Source organism: Doryrhamphus excisus, linkage group LG4, assembly GCF_037039965.1.
Source record: "Doryrhamphus excisus strain RoL-2023G ecotype Guam linkage group LG4, RoL_Dexc_Guam_v1.1, whole genome shotgun sequence".
Lineage (NCBI taxonomy): Eukaryota > Metazoa > Chordata > Actinopteri > Syngnathiformes > Syngnathidae > Doryrhamphus > Doryrhamphus excisus.
The window spans coordinates 12,870,971-12,888,183 of NC_136360.1; the positions used below are offsets into that span (position 1 = coordinate 12,870,971).

The 17,213-nt window shown below is 42.1% G+C and overlaps 1 protein-coding gene across 2 annotated transcripts in view; it reads right to left on the reverse strand.

Moving 5' to 3' along the window:
• lmo4b (LIM domain only 4b) overlaps positions 1-17,213 on the reverse strand; it is a 38,033-nt gene that overhangs the window by 10,808 nt on the left and 10,012 nt on the right. Inside the window, exons 2-4 of one of the 2 annotated variants that reach the window (XM_078790219.1) lie at positions 11,728-12,043; positions 3,005-3,472; positions 1,386-1,635 (exon numbers count right to left, since the gene is read on the reverse strand). In XM_078790219.1, the coding sequence (XP_078646345.1) occupies positions 1,386-1,630 (245 nt within the window). In that variant the 5' untranslated portion in view covers positions 1,631-1,635; positions 3,005-3,472; positions 11,728-12,043. Of the gene's footprint in view, positions 1-1,385; positions 1,636-3,004; positions 3,473-11,727; positions 13,352-17,213 lie in introns of those variants that run through there. The other variant, XM_078790220.1, reaches the window with a different exon arrangement.

A 17,213-nucleotide genomic window follows, 5' to 3' on the forward strand; every position in this document is an offset into this window, starting at 1 on the left:
GTGAACTTCCACAGAGATCCTGCCTGCAGCAGCTAAGCAGGAGAACAAAAAACATAACATTATTTCCAATACGTCTCACCTCAGTGGAACCAGACGATTATCGTGATGAACGAACCCGCAAAACAAAACAAAACACTTTCGCTTCCTCCTGAATGTCAAATATCCTATCACGCTGATTGATTTTTAGAGTGAAATGAAGTTTACCAATACCCTATGCCTGTTCCTTAATACAGCAGACTGATGCAAAAAAAAACTTTGTTATGAAAGAAAATATATAACTGGTATGTCCAAAATTAAAGTGAGCGGGCACAAACTTTCATTCCAACTTTTAAACCGTGACTAACAGGGGTACAATGTCTGCATGTGTGCAATATAAACCAGTGTTTAACAAATAAACTTGGTCCTACTGCTTCGCCCCTACTCATAAACACATAACTGGTCTGCCACAGAATAAGGTGACGGAGCAGGACCTGTGTTGCCAACTAGATATTCTTTCAAAGACACGACAAGTGACAAATCTACAGTAGTTAAGTGACTTTTGGAGTGACATGAAAGTACGTATTGGTCTTCTCTAAGAGCAGCAGGTCCTGCTGTTACATTGAAATCAGCATAAGTTGGTTTAATGGCTTATTCCTTTGCTCTGATTCAGTAGTTCTCCACTGGAGGGTCGCAGAGCCGTTTTCATTTTTTTTTCTGCGCAAATAATTAATTTACGCAATGACCCGATGTCTGCTTGCTACGCTACCACGGTGTGTGAGTGCCAGGGTTCCATGTTTATAGGCTACTGTCAAGGTTGAGCGGGGGAGAGGCATTGAATAGGCTTAACATGGCACACGGCTGCAGATATCTGCTGGACAAAGGAGCACGCCAAGACAAAGACTGCGTCAAATGTGGGTGGGTTACAGGCAGCAAGTCAAAAACTAGGTTAAAATATGTAAAAAGGTTTTTTAAATGTACACAAAAAAATAAGAATGACTGGAATAGAAATACAAAAAATAATAAATGACTTAAAAGTGTGTCGAAACTCAATGGCAATTGGAAAATGTGAGTTCCAGGTTGAGACCATTTGAGAACCCCTGCTGTAAATATTAATTTCTCACCAAAAAGGTTGTCTTTTTTTGTATGTTTTTTTTTTTCAAGAAAGGAAGAGCAATTAGCTCTTTTAGCTTTTGGTTTATCCACTAAACACAAAGTGAAGGTATCAGACACACTGGATGAAGAGGATGTGACATGTTTGATTGATGCTTCTGGCGACCAATGGAGATGCATGTCTTCACTGGTCGCTTAGATGCACGTCAGTGTTGTCCCAACATGGAGGCGAACGCAGAACATCACATATCACAACATACCCATTTCGGCAAACTGACTTTCTGTCGTTTCCTCACCTGATGTAGTCGTTCCTGCAGAGGATCATGCCGCTTTTGGTGTAGCACGACGTGCCAATGTCGCCCAGCTGGGCCTGGCAGCACGAGCACTTGAGGCAGCGGCTGTGCCAGTAGCTGTCCATAGCATAGAGGAGGAAGCGGTCGGCGATCTTGCCCCCGCAGCCGGCGCAGCGTTTCCATGACAGGGAGCTGGTGCCTACCTGCGGCGGCAGCGGTGGCTGGCTGTTTCCTCCGGGGTTCACCATTGTCTCTGGTAGAGGGGGTACACAAGAGAAGGTCGTCCCTTTAGCAGCCGCACAAGGTTCCAGTTCATGTATGAAACTGCAGCTGTTTAAACTAATATTTCATAATTTTGGGGGTGAATCAACCCTTCATTGCCATCTCCTTCACTGGAGTCTCATAATGGCTGCTGACAAGTGACACCATGCTTCTCATTACTTTTCAACATAAGACAAAGTGCATCTACATCTTTTACTGCTCTGTCACCGTAATTGTAACACACAATTGCAACCACACATCCAGAGGGATGGGTCTTAAAATCCTGAGAGGTTTGGTCCTGAACTCAGTCCAGGACCAAAAGGACTGGAGAGGAAGACTTGAGACCCATCTCTCAGACGGTCTTGGCACACCTACCAGCAGACTATTCCTAAGTGAGGTGAGTGTGAATGTACCAAAACACCAGATAAGATTTTATCAAATGAGACCTGTGTATTAATTGTGTCGTTCCATAAAATCAGCAGAAACGCCATCCCCTTGCAACACATCTCCAGGAATCTTTCTCGCCTCCTTACATCATTTAAATCCACTTCCTTACATCTCAGCCGGGAAAAAAAATCCTTCATAGAAAGGAAGGACCTACAAGTGTTTGTGACCCGGAAAATGTAGCATGACATGCTTGGGACGTGTGAGGTTGTCAGACAATGTTCATGTCACATGTGACAAAAATACTCCTGTGAATGCAAACCAGACCACACTTAATTTGTTTTTTTTTTTGGTTCGCACCAGTGTACCGGACTACACGTGTAAACGCACCATATGGAGGTGCAGGAATCACACTAGCAGAACAAACAGCCCGTTTTCACCTATGTCAACGCAAACTAAATGGCTTTAAAAATGCAACCCCCTCCAATTTGGTGTGGAGAGAAGAGTCCAACGCTTAAATCCAAATCTTTGTTGAAAGGTAGGCTAATTGGGTCTGGGGAACAGGAGGATGGGGATGTGGGGAGAGTCCATTGACTAAATCCATTAGCGATGGCTCTTCGGGACAAAGCAACAGCCTACCTTTAGAGCTGATTATATCTGAGGAAAAGGAGGAGGAGGATGCAGGAGGCGACCTGAAAGTGACTCCCAGGGTAAACAACACTAACCATCGTCAAGTTTCACCCACCAGGAGAAGGGGGGCTGCTTTTAACTTCACTCAGGTAATTACACGGACAGGTAATTTAAAAGTGGGGGGTAACATCGTTTAAAGGTCATAATGATATCACTAAAAGTAATAATACCAAGTGTGCCGTTGTAGTTTTTAATAGCAACGCTAACACCAGGAGGTCCAGCTAGCATACTTCAAAAGTGACGTTAGCCCAAATTAACGTTACACTTTGGAACACAAAAACACTCACCTTGTTTCAAAAGTGTAGCGTTGAATGATCGAAAGATCTGATTTGTAAGAAGGCTGGTAAACAGTTCCAAAAAGTGCAAGTAGGTTTAAAAAAAAAAGCAACAAATGGAGTTAGTATTTCCACCGCACTAAAGCCTCGGCGATCTGTGCTCACAAATAGAGTCCATTGCGAGACACGCTGGACGGTCTTTAGCGTTGCCTGAAGTTTCCTTGTTGACACGCCGAGCGGAGCGTCCTCTTGGCTGGCGACGGGCTGTCTTCTCGTCTACTGCTCTCGGGTGGAATCTGGACGTCATTCAACTCGAAGAGCCGCTCCTTCTTCATGTGGCGCTGACAGGAAGCGAGCGCCTCTAGAAATGCCTTATGCCCGCCTGACGTCAGAGGGTCTGCAGCCAATCCGTGCGCAGATACTCAAGGCGGGATTATCGGTGGTAGCCAATTAGAGCAAAGAAAAGGCGGCATCGGCTCACTAAAGGAGGAAACATAAAATTAATAATAATAGTACTGTTATTAATGTTGTGAATGCCTTCTATTTGATTAACACAATCTAATAATAAACTCATTTAAGGATACTCAACACATAGGGCTGCTTGATTTCACTCCCTTTGTATTTTTCAGTATGGGACCAGTTTGCCCTTATTTACCTTCCCCATGGAAACACACAGAATGCAGCCTTCATCTCAAGCCTGACTTTAATTACGTGACATTCCATAACTATTCTGTTTACCAAGCCCTGCCAATGTATTACACTATACACAGGGAGTGGCGCCATCGTATGGCAAAGAGTGTAACTGCAACAAGACTCTCTTTGGTAAAGTTTTCAACCTCAGCTTGTCAGGTCAACTTTCAGGACCCTCATTTAGTTGGGACAGAAGTAGGGATGCCGACAGGGAGCAAACGTACTGCAGCGTCCAAATACAGAAAAATGCAAAAAAACTCACACACCCCAAAAACACAGAAGTACTTGCAAGTCCCGATTCAGTAATAATAACTATACAAAGTCGTAATGTCAGACTGTGGAAAGAGCAGCCGTTGAAGTAACAATCAACTTACAGTATGTGCGGAAAAATACAACAAATGTTAACTTTCAATAAATGACACAACCTGCCGAAAAAGTTGTTTCTGAGATGTTTTACATGACAAAACATCTTCATTATGGAATGCCCTCGGCCTGGTTGGAAAGACATCAGATGTATAAAGACAATCTGTAATTGTTTTATTATTCCTGGAGCTCCGAGGAGACTCCAAGCGCGGCGTGGAGCTGATTTCCCCTTTGGCAAAAGGCAACGCAAGCCCACTTTGCTTTGGAGCTCTCTTGACAATCTCATCAAGCCTCTCGCTCACTGGAAACAAAAAACCCCACAGAAGATGGTGCAGAATATCTTTGCCACCACGCAATGATTAATTGATTTCAATGATTAAAACAGTGGGAAATTATGGGATGAGTTTGAAAAGGGGGGAGGGCCTTGCCGGCGAAGCTTTGTTTGTTCCCGACTTGTTTTAATGAGCTTTTCACAAGTGGCCGAGAGAAATTACTCTGCGTCTTCTCTTTCTGCAGCTCTTTTTGCTAAATAATTACGGCAAGTTGCAGCAAGGGAGGCGGGTGGGCGGGGGGTGACGGCAGAGGGGTCAGAGAGTGTTTGGAGAGGAAGGAAAGGGGGGGGGGCTTCCCTCAGAAATTGATCATCTCCTTTCTCCGCTGAGATCTTTGAGTCATGCGGTAGTTTCTAAGCAGCTGCATTATGGAGCCCACCAGATTAAAAGACACACAAAACAATATGGCGGCATGAGCGTTCAGATGTTGATACTCCCCACAGGGGTGATCTCACACTGAAAAGGAAGCCTCTGAGCTTCGTAATGAAGCCGCTTGTCCTGTGGGAAAGAAAGAAAAGGATGGTTCGCTTCGGTACATGTGCACACCACAGGCTGTCTTCTGAACAAACAACGACAAACCAATGGAATGTTCGCCCCAACAATGCCTGGTTCTGTCTTGTTCTTTCCGACTATTGCACTGATGAATGATCACCTGTTTCCTTAAACACACCATCAGTGACACCAACTGTGTTCTTGCATGACAAAATCTATGCTATATCGACTCCAAAGGCCGAACTTAGCTCAGCATCAGAGTGCAGCTGGCCCTTGTTTATGATGTTTCATGTGATGGCATTTCATGTTACAAAGTTCACTGTTACAAAGTTTTGTGTTATGCATTCCATGTGACACTGTTTTGAGTTTTACGATTTTATTATTTTGAGTTATGGTGTTTCATGTTACAACATTTCGTGTCACGACATTTTGTGTTACGACATTTCATTTTACGCCATTTCGTGTTACAATGTTTCATGTTACAAATTTGGTGTTATAAAGTTTAATGTTATGACATTTTGTGTTATGCATTTCATGTTATGATGTTTTGTGTTATGGGATTTCAAGTTATGGTGTTTCATGTTGCAAAATTTCGAGTTATGGCATTTCATATTATGACATTTTGTGTTACATTTCACGCCACTCTCATCAATACTGTACAAAAAAGAAAAGCAAACTTCTTATGTGTGTTATGTTTCATGTTATGCCAGTTTGACGTTACATGGTTACAGTTTGCAGTTATTGATTATTAATACTGTCTGGAAAAGGACAAGTACTTTAAAAAAACAAATTCAATTCGTGGAAGGTGTTGCATCCATGAGGTTTCCAATCTGATGTAAAGAAAGTAGATTAGAGTACACACTGCTAGCCTATATGTTCATCTGTGTCTTGTGTCATCAACTTGTGAAGTATAATTCTGATAAAACTGACGCCCAATGAACACTCACATCTCTACTTGCTTCTCTGTGATCGACCTTTGCATTTTTTTGACCTGCCCAGGCTTCAAAAGTTCACATTGTGACATTACAGTGCAGTTCTTCCGTAACAAGGAACAAGTGATGCTTGAGCCAGACGGTCCTATGCGGCATTTGCTGTTCTGGATGAAGTTCTGTTGTTTGTTCATTCATTCATTCATTTTCTACCGCTTATTCTCACGAGGATCGCCAGGGGTGCTGGAGCCTATCACCGACTATTCTTTGGGCGAGAGGCAGGGTACACCCTGGGATGGTGGCCAGCCAATCACAGGGCACATATAGACAAACAACCATTCACACTCACATTCATAGCTATGGACAACTTGGAGTCGCCAATTAACCTAGCATGTTTTTGGAATGTGGGAGGAAACCGGAGTACCGAAAGTAAAAACACGCATGCACGAGAAGAACATGCAAACTCCACACAGAGATGGCAGAGGGTGGAATCGAACTTGGGTCTCCTAGCTGTGAGGCCTGTGCGCTAACCACTCGGTCATCGTGTAATTAAAACTTTAGCTGGAACACACAAGGAGATGGACTAAGCTTGTTGATATTACTAAAAGACACAATTTGCCTCGTCAGATCGTCTTCGTGGGATATGTTTTTCCATACTGCCGGTGTCCCCCGTAAGTGTTCTCGGCCTGAATTGCTTGTAAAACATAGCTTGCAGTCACTCATCTTTAAGTTTCAGTTTCAGTTTCAGGAAGTGAATATGTACAAATTTTGTTTACTAGATCTATTCAACAAACCTTAGAATATTATGGCTAACAGGTCTTTCATTTTGAAGTGTCTGTGTCACATACTGACAGCTCAAAAAAACTAAAAAAAACTAAAAAAAAAGACTAAAGTGAGAACTTTCATTTTGTTATCTTTCTTTGGTGTCATAAGCACTTTAAAATGTATTTGTCACGTTGCGGATTGAGAATTTTACGGTATGACCCCAGGATGCAGAGATGACGACCCAATTGCAGGTAAAAATATATTTAATGTTGCTATGCGCCAGAACGACGCACTAGCAAGTCCAACTCAGCAATGAACTGACAAACAAAGGAACGCGCACCTGAACTAAATAGGAATCACAAATGGAAAACAGGTAGGGGAGAAAATGGAAATCAACGGAAAACAGAACAGAGTAACAGAGGAAGTGAATACAAAATAAGGGCATGAACGAGGAACAGAGGAAAAGAGGAAAACTAAACAAGCTGTCACAGGGAGGTGAAGCCCGATCGTGACAGTATTCTTGTCAGTCCAGTTCATAGACTAATGCAGTCTGAAGACCACAAGACTTTAGAGCAGACTTCGGACACAACAGGTTGCTTTACAGAACTTCCTTCAAGCTCTAAGTATACCTACGAGTAATTCAAAGTAAGAGTTGTGGGAGAGAACGGGTTTGAGGCCACCTTTTAGGTTGGGTTTCAGGGTAGAAGAATTTTGAGACTTTGTTCTTCTTGTCTTTGTTTTCCAATGCGGTGTTCACAGCCTTCCAACAACAGGAGATGTCCCTAAAATCTCTTGGATTGATTTTCCTCCCATCCATAGCAACAGTTTAGGACGAGGCCGTCGAGTGAGTAGTGACATTTTCATACAAATGAAACACGGCTACGTGATGGATCTGAGCATCGTTGTCAAAGGCGCCAGAAGCCCTTGACGGTAATGAAAGTGCACAGAACATCCCGGCAATGGAAGGCAAAGTAATGGGATTCAGCCGGTAAATGACAGAGGAGCCAAGCAGCCCCCCCTTTAAGTGCTTTAATCGTCGGATAATTAATTCTACGCACTATTTCAGACTCCCGGCGTGTGCGCGCCTACAAACACAAACAGAACAGCGCGCGCCGCTTCTAACAACATCGCCTTAATGAAATGTCGTGAATCCTTAATGAGTCCCGATGCCTTGTGATAAATTTCATAATTATTCAAGCCCGCGCGAGCACGAGCGGGAAATCCATCAGTCAAAGCAAATGAGTTGGGATCCATTAGGGTTCAGTGTCTTGTAGGGACATTGGCTTTATTAGCTCCTTACAAGCATTGCCATAATTGAGTGCATATTTCATTTGTCTCCAAGCTCACTTTACTAAATGACGGATCCTTTTTTTATTTACAGCAACAGGCGCTCAGCCGCTTCCTTCGAGGCTGAGCTGAATCCAGCAGGCCCCTCCTTAGCGACTCGTCCCCAACTTTGCTAAAAGACGAGATGCTGCGATATTGGCGGTCTTTAATGAATGCGCTTGAAACAAATGAAAGAGGGGTTTGTGGCATTCCGGATAATTCCTTCAGGATGACTGATGGCGGCCTCCGCACAGACGCCTCTTGTTTGGTGTCTGGGTTCGCTTCATGCTTTGCAGACATGGCGGCAAATCAGCATTCTCAACGCAAAGAGAATCAACTGACTTACAGTCAAATCATAGAAAAAAGTTTGTTCATTTTATAATTTGAACCACTTCATGGGCATTTTTTTTTACAATTTTTCCTTTTTATTTTCCACTAAAATGTTCATTCTACCGCCTATTTCCTCACGAGGGTCGCAGGGGGTGCTGGAGCCTATCCCTGCTGTCTTCGGGCAAGAGGCGGGGTACACCCTGGACTGGTCGCCAGCCAATCACAGGGCACATATAGACAAACAACCATTCACACTCACATTCATACCTATGGACAATTTGGAGTCGCCAATTAACCTAGCATGTTTTTGGAATGTGGGAGGAAACCGGAGTACCCGGAGAAAACCCACGCATGCACGGGGAGAACATGCAAACTCCACACAGAGATGGCCGAGGGTGGAATTGAACCCTGGTCTCCTAGCTGTGAGGTCTGCGCGCTAACCACTCGTCCACCGTGCCGCCTCATTAAAATGTTAACATGAACTTTATTCATGTAGCATCTACACTTTTTTACTACATTTCAGGTTCAATTCTGATCATAAATAATTATTTATGATTCATAATAATGTTTTTGTTATATTTTATGTACTCCGATCGTTTGGCCACAGATTGGTATTGGCTGATATCAGTGAAAAAGGACGATATCGATATCGGCTGATACTTATTTTTAAAATGGTGAGTGCCTCTACCACCCACTGCAGCATCCAGTACAAGCTTGTCTGCCGTGTGTGGGACTTCCTGTCTTTGTGAGTGATATACAGTAGGTTTTGCACCCTACAAAACGTGCCTCAAAAATGTCTCACTGGGTTGGCGCTTTGAAAAGCTTTAGATTGGCAGGGTGTGGTGAGTTTGAGGCTCACAATGTGATCATCCACCAGGCAGCGACTATAAAGCCCCGGTCCTAGCCCGCTTTACTTGCAAGTGTGGGCAAAATTTGGGGATGAGTACTGCCTCGCTACGGATTTGGGACCATGCAGACACTATGTAACAATTTTAGTTCAGGAGGAACTTTCCTTGTGTGGAACTTTTCCTTTTGAGCCGGCTGCATCTGTGCTTCAGAAGGCAGCAGATGTGGCTGCGGGGACACAGCAGAGGTGGATAAACCTGTTTTTTATTCAGGTTTTTAGTTCATAATTGTGAAATACAAAAGGTGAGTTTTGGTAAAACAAAGCTTTGTTTGGCTTGAAATAAGCTATGAAAATAAATGTTACAAAAATGAGGGATCGGTATTGGCAACATAAAATCTTGATGGGAACATCCCTGTTATTTATTATCATGTTTATTGTTTTTTGTTTAATGAGCTTGTAGGCTACAGAGTCTGTCTTTCCAGGTCATGTGTATTTTAATATGCTTTTCTGCTCTGTTGTTTAGCTTTATTTTGATTTTATCTTACTGTAAAGCATCTTTGAGTACCTTGAAAAGGGCTATACAAATAGATTGTATTATTATTATTATTATTATTATTATTATTATTATTATTATTATTATTATATGTGACACATTTGTTGCTAGGCAGACTTCACAATACAAGACAATTATTTAAAAAAATAAAGAAAGCTCTCAATACTGGCTTTAATGTGGCAAATGCTTTTAGCCCCAATCTACAACTTTTGTGATTATTTTTTATGTTTTTTTATTCTTGTAATTTTTTAAAGCAATCATGTGTAAAAGTCTTGTAACACCTCTTTCTGCCTGTAGAGGTGCTAGTGACATTTGCTCGTCCACAGTTGTGTTTATTTCTAACGTTCCATATGGCATAAGACTTTAGTTGCACCGGTGAGAGCTAAAGAAAGCCCAAACCCAGAGGCCTTGCATGGCAAGACGTCTTCATCTCATTCCACCCACATGGCAGCCATGTTTGTCCAAAAAGCCTCCACTGTGCAGGAACCTGATTAGAAGGTAATACAAATCCACGGTGAACAAAGAGAGGAAATAAGCTACATTCAAGTGCAGGCGCACATAGACAGAAAATAGCAGCCTTATCATCCGTGTTTCATTGAGAGTTGATTGCTGTCGGATTATAATGCAATCACCGTGCTGCGTGAGCCGTCACTATGGGAACTGGTTTTAACTGTTTATCTTTGCCGCTGATCTTAATTTAAGTTTGAACACTCTGGATCACTTAGATGTGACAGACACCAGGAAATTGACAAAAAACGGAGGGGCGGGGGGGCAACAAAGAGAGGAAAATGGAGAGAAAGACACACACACACACATATACACACACACAGATTCTTCTTTGTGTAGTATTTCGCACGCAATTTAATTTGTCTTTCAGGGAGAAAATCAATTTATGAATACGACGTGGAGGGTGCCGCGTTCCTGTCCGCCATGGGAAAGTCTGGGCCACTAATCTTGGCAAAATGAATAGTTCACACGTTATTTGGACATCTGTGTTAGTCCACCCCCCTCCCCCCTCCCTCTTTCACCCAACCTTCATTCATTTGTGACACTTTTATTAGCGGCCATGCAGGTGGCTGCAGCTAGTGGAGCCAGAAGGGGAAGGGGAACCAGGAACAGGTCCAAACAACATCCCCAAATATTTGTCTGAATGCTGCCATCTTCTCTAGGATGTGCTTTTTCAAAGCCTTTCTTTGGCTCCTCAGATTTGGGAATGGGCAACTTCTGACTATTATTATTATTAGGCACCGAGCACCACCAATAACGGTGCAAAAAAGCCCTTTTGAAACAGCGATGTTGATTATTTTTATTTTGATAGAGGTGAAAAAGCCTATTATTAGTAAGAAGCTAGTTTTTTTTGTAATATTGTTCACATTTGTTCGTAATGACCTTATTCCCATAATATTATAACTTTTCCCCAATCTAATTTTCCAAGAATGTCAACTTTATTTTGTTTTTTCATAATATTACAAAAACACAATATTTAATATCATATTTAAGCTTGACATTATTTTTCCTCATATTACATCATTCAATTGCCACTTTTTTATTTTAAAATTTAAGTTTTGATGTTATTGTGGTAAAATTACATCTGTTTTCTTCCATTTCTGCAATTTAGACTTTTTATTTTAATTTTATTTTAATTATGACTTCATCCCCATAATATTTTGACTTTATTCATATAACATTATAACTTTTTCCATAGCCTTTATTCATTGTTTGTTTGTTCTTCATAATATTTTGACTTTTTAAAAAAATATTAATGAATTTTTTCAAAAATTATTTCACATTACAATTTATTTATTTATTGTATATTTTATGTTTTTCTCCTAATATTACCACATTATTATATTTTGACTTTATTCCTGTGAAATAACTGGTGATTTTTTGCATTAAAAAATACATATTTTTACAATGTGCCGGGGCCAATAAAAACAGTACCCCTCACTGTCGCTCCCTGCAGAGCGGAGGATGTACTGCATAAGCGAGCAGGTCTCTCAGACTGAAAGGTGTACATTATTTGGGTGAGCCAAATGAAAAGTTTTGAGTTTTGGTGGGCTGAATGAGGCTGCCTATTGAGGACACAACTGAAAGTGATGTTCATTTACCTCGGAGACCATGAATTAGTCCTATGCGGAACTTGAGTACAGACTGGACCTTGAGGAGCACAAATGGGCTCGTCAGTGTGACACACCTGGAAAATGATGAAAGTAGAGAAGGACATTAATATGCAAATGTGTACTGTGTGAGTGTGCCATGTCCATGGTAAATTATACAAGGTTTCTCCCGTTGTTGGAGTCTTTAGCCAGGAGAAATGAGCTCCGGTGGGTGTCAAGCAGCAGGGAATTCAAAGCGTCCTCTGCCCGCCCGAGCCGAATGCCGGGTCCTTGAGCTGCAGTCAGAAGGCTGAGGCACTCTAAATGGCTGAGAAATCCATTATCAACAAGAGCAACTTAATGGCGGCTTTAATGAAAGCGGGCGTTTGGGAGATAAGACCGGCTGACGCGGCCGCACTGTATTTTAGTGGAGCACTCTGCCTTGTCTGAATGTGCCAAATGGAAATAAGTTGAAGTGGCAAGGTCAGTAATCAATAGCCAGTTAATTAATGAGGAGTGCGCGGCGGGCTCGAGTATGGATTTCCAAATGCCTGCAATTTTGCTTCAATCATTGAAATGTCAGTGGCATTCTCTGAGAAAAATGCTCAGACTCCCATTCACCTTGGATGTCTCATCTTAGCGAAGAAAGGAAATATTTAGCTTGAATGACCAGCCTGCCTGACAGACACAAGTAGCTTTTGCGGAGGCCGCAACATCGAAAACTATTTCTAAAAGCCCCTTCTGGCCTGCTTAGCAAACTTCCTTGACGACGTCGCTTTTGTTTTTGTACACACACAAAGCCCTGCTGCAGTGGGGAATGAGGATGCCATTGCTTTCAGTTCACATTCGTTTAATTAAGCTTTCACTAAATAACAAAAGGTGCGGAACGAAAAAGGAAGAGCTGAACATTAAGTACACCTGCTCAATGAGATACCGATGGCAGAAGAGCGATACAAGAATCGAGTGGAATGTTCTAGAGTCAAACTTCAGGTTGTACCAATCAGGTTTTGGTATCAAATGATTCACTTTTGGTGTTTTTCTTCTTCTTTAGCTTTTTAGCCACACTTTTTCCAAAAGTAGAATAAGTAGCCTCCACAATAGAACTATAGAAGATCAAGTAAGTGGACTCACATTCAAAACACCATGCACTAAACCAACAAAGTTAATATCAACTATTTCATTACTAGTAACACAGTTTTAACTTCTTTTTACACTTATAATAGGACTAATAAAAGGCCCTACTCAACAACAAAAGAACCTGATTTATTAATTTGAACATTTTTTTCAATGGTGAACTGTAATCAACATTTTGATCGCCCTATGAAATACTGGAATTTACGGATTACAAGACGCTACTTTTTTCACATGCTTTGAACCCTGCAGTTTAAACAATAATGTGGTTAATTTAAAATAAAAGAACTACAGTTCACCTGATGCTCGGAGCGTCAAAACAAAAGTAGTGCATTTCCGCAATAGCGGCTAAAATAAAATTTTGAAGTCATGTACAGCGGTCATGTTTTGATCTGACAAATCTGAGGTAAGTTTGATCAAGCGTGATTATGGCTTCCGGTTGGACCGCAGCATCTGTTGAAAGTACTGAGAGGAGATGATATTAAACAAACACGCTGTCAACATAGTTAGAACCACTTCGAGCCAGTCTCTCTCCCACAACATAACTTTCACCTTCCAGGCACACAGGCTTAAGTTTCACTCTCTCGAGGGGGGTTGCAATATTGGTGACGCTATTATATTGTGAATAGTTAATGCTTTTTTAATATGGGTAGCAATAAAATAAAATAGCGACTCAAGAACATTAACTCATTCAATACCAAAAACGTAGTTTTTAGAAACCTGAATGCCCCATCCCAACAACATATTCATATGTCAAGTATTTTGTGACAAGCAAAAAGAGGTAATGAGGCAAGTCTCCATGAATGGATTTCACTTCAGAGCAATTTGAAGTCATAAGGCATTTGACAGGATGGTAAAAGTTCAGCAAACATAATGTGGACAGAAAAAAACGCACATGTGCACATACATAGTTTAATTCCAAATGTCCAACGGTCATTGGTTCACTGTGTTATACATATTTGTGAATAAATTGTTATTTAAATTTTTTGTTTATGTTTGTGTAGTTATTGAAAAAACTTTTTAGTTGGGAACTGATATTTTCCTGAAGCTTACCTATGTTCTACTGCTGATTACTAAAGAACAGAAAAGGTAGAAACAAACTACCAAAACAAAGTCTACTCTTTGTTTTGGTAGGTTCCATGTTAGTATAGCCAGACAACAACAAGACTCTTGTGTCTTAAAAGATCAGTCAAAATCGTCTAAAATGACCAGTACTGAAAGGCTTGTCTTTTGAAAAAAGGGATTGAATGAGTTAAGAATGTTGTCATTAAACTGCAAACATGCATCGTTGTCATCACAAAGAGCGTTTCAAGTGTATTTGTGCGTACCGCCAATGTGGCGTGTGAACAGCGTTGCGATGGAGCAGAACAAGAATGGAACGGAGGCGGGGAAAAAAAGTTCTGATTACAATTACGGGACATGACACTTAGCTGATTTCAAATCAGCAAGGCCAAATTTCACAAAGCCTGTCAATGGCGGCGGGCACGCTAGATCCCTCCCCAATCAAAAGTTTGCTCTATATAATTTTACGCAATCAGATTTCTCCACAGTCATCCAGTGCAATCAGGTAATCAGAGGGGAGCATTAACAAGACAAATGGAGTTTAAAAAGTGGGTGCACTCTGTTTGCAGGAACTTCCTACTGAGAAGCCCCCTCCCCTGCTTGATTACCCCTATCACCCTCATACGGCGCAACATCCCCGCTAAATAGCGTTCCACGGCTCCACCGCCATGTTGGCTGGGAGAGCGAGGTGATTGACTTGTATGTAAAACTCGACAGGTAAATGATTACTCTTAGGGCTATTCATGTCAAGTGATTAACTCCACTGTTTGGCTCAGCCAGTCACGAGCGCCCGCGCTCAGGGTGATTAGCCGGGGCCTCATTATGTGCATTTCAATGACATGCAGACTTGCAATGGGTCTGTCGTCTTTTAACGAGGCCGGCTGATTGGCTCCACGCCCTGCAGAGCGCTAGCGTCGTAGCATGGTAGCAGCTAGACGGCAAGGCCACGCCAGGGGTGTCCAAGATTTTTTTTTTACGGTTTCTGCATTAAAGATGCTAAAACCAATCCAATGTAGGTCAATATGTGCTAAGCATCATATTGGACCCCTTTGGAGGCTGACATGAAACAGAATTTTCCAAGTACGATTCCTCCTACATACATTTTTAAACATTATTAGAGCCCTCTAGACGTGAAATAACACCCCTATAGTTAGAACTATATTAATATAGTTCACATAATAAGTTTAAATAAGCCATTTAAGACATAAATGAGACTTGTGCTTGTGTGTGTTGCTGTAAACGGGGACAGAAAATGACGTTGGGGGTTCAGAGTTCAGTTTTAACTTGGCAGCTGCAACAGTTGCCCGTGTTAGGGGTTACTGGGTTAGTGTACCAGTTCAAACTCACAATAAAAGCATGTAGTTCGGGTGATCAAGTGTGGTGCTTGTGTGTCTCACCCGCTATTACTGTAACATTACTGACACCTAGTGACTAGTGTAAAATACTACGTACCATCACCTCTTTGAATGAGTCTTCTGAATGCCTTATATTTGTGTTTTACTTAATTTAGCCATTTTTATGCTTGGAAACACTTAACTTAGGCAAGACACCTTACAAAATTTGGACAAATTCGGTCAGCGACAATGTACTATTTGAACTTTTGACCTGAGCCACTTTGACGGATCGGATTCTCACCTCGACCTGCCTTCGTACCAATTTAAACTTTCACCCCAGCGAGCTAGAGTCCAAGTCAATATAGTTCTTCTGTCCCCATTGACTGAGTTACACACCACCTTTAGTGTCCTAGAAATATCCCAAATAATAATAATAAAGCTCTCTGAAGGCTCTAAAGGTCACCCTCTTCAGGCGCTGTCGCCATCGTCACTCTAGATTGTCTTTGCCCCTCAAATTAAAAAAAGACGACGACGTGAGAACAACAAAGGATGAGAGTGAAACCTAATAGGCTCTGTGTTTGGCTCTTGGGCTCTTTACAGCGGGTCTAATTAAGGCCATCCAGAAACAAAGAGGCTGGATTGAGGCAGTTTCTCATCAGGGTCTCTCCATGAGTCTCTTTTGTCATGAACACACAGCCAATTACAAAGCTCCACAATGGACCACGGAGGGACGGGGGGAGGGCGTGGGGGGTGTCCTGTGCCCTCCATGAAGACTGCAGAAAGACAATAATGTCCTAAACACTCCAGCGATACTAAAAACTAAGAATACATTAATGGATAGAAATACTGGCACCAGTCAAGTTCATCCATCCTCCAAGGTGACTTTGGGCAAAAGGCGGACATAGGGTATATTTTTGTAAACATCAGACAATGTCCATTTTCATAAGCAAACATGAAGATATGTGTTTTCAAAACCATCAAAGACACTTGGGTGTCTCATCGAACATGACATATGTGTTTTTGTAAACACATAAGACAATTAACATTTACTCATTAACCCGAGTGACCTAATGTACATTGGTTCATCGATTGTCAGATGAACCAGTTATACGGTACGTGTAGGCCTGTCATGAAAATATTGATTAATCAATAAATATGCATGCATCCGTGTTACGCTGGAGGGATTATGTCTCACAGCTGGCCTGGGAACGCCTTGGTGCCCTCCCGGTGGAGTTGGAGGAGGTGGCCGGGGACTGAGAAGTCTGGGCTTCCCTACTGAGACTGCTGCCCCCGTGACCCGGACCCGGATAAGCGGAGAAAATGGATGGATGAATGGATGGATGGCATCTGTGTTAGTTTCATCTGCTCATCTCTCTGTGCCACACAGGCTGGATGACAAGAGGGTTCACTCTGTATCTGTCTGTGCACATTGGTTCCATAATGGAATGAATGGAGAGAGTACGCCCTCATCCCACTCACAGGGTTACCAGTGAGTGGCTACAGATGGTTAGCAGTTAGCCGCATGAGGCGGCATACGCTATCATGAATGAAGGTACAGAATCAATGGTGTCTGAGGCGAATGCCACAGCCGACAGTGCCACAGGGTGGGAGTTTTTTGGTTTTAAACAGCATGAACATGGTGAGCGACCACCAGCACAGACAGTTTTGTCATCTGGGAACAACAAAGATGGCTTGGCATTGTAAATATATATGAAATGCAACCATTCAATACGGTTATATGACCTATATAGCATGGCATGTGGGTGTTCCAAAAATAAGAAAAACATTTTAGTGTCTTTAGACAATCATTCAAGACATTGGACTTAATAGGATCTATTTTCGTAGACCAGGTTTAGGCGCCCCAATGGGGTGTGGCCAGGGTTTGACTGCGCAGCATGGCGCACCCACACCTCCGTCCCTCCCACCGGCGCAAGTGGCAAAGAGGGAGGAGGGAAGGTGTGAGAGAGTTTA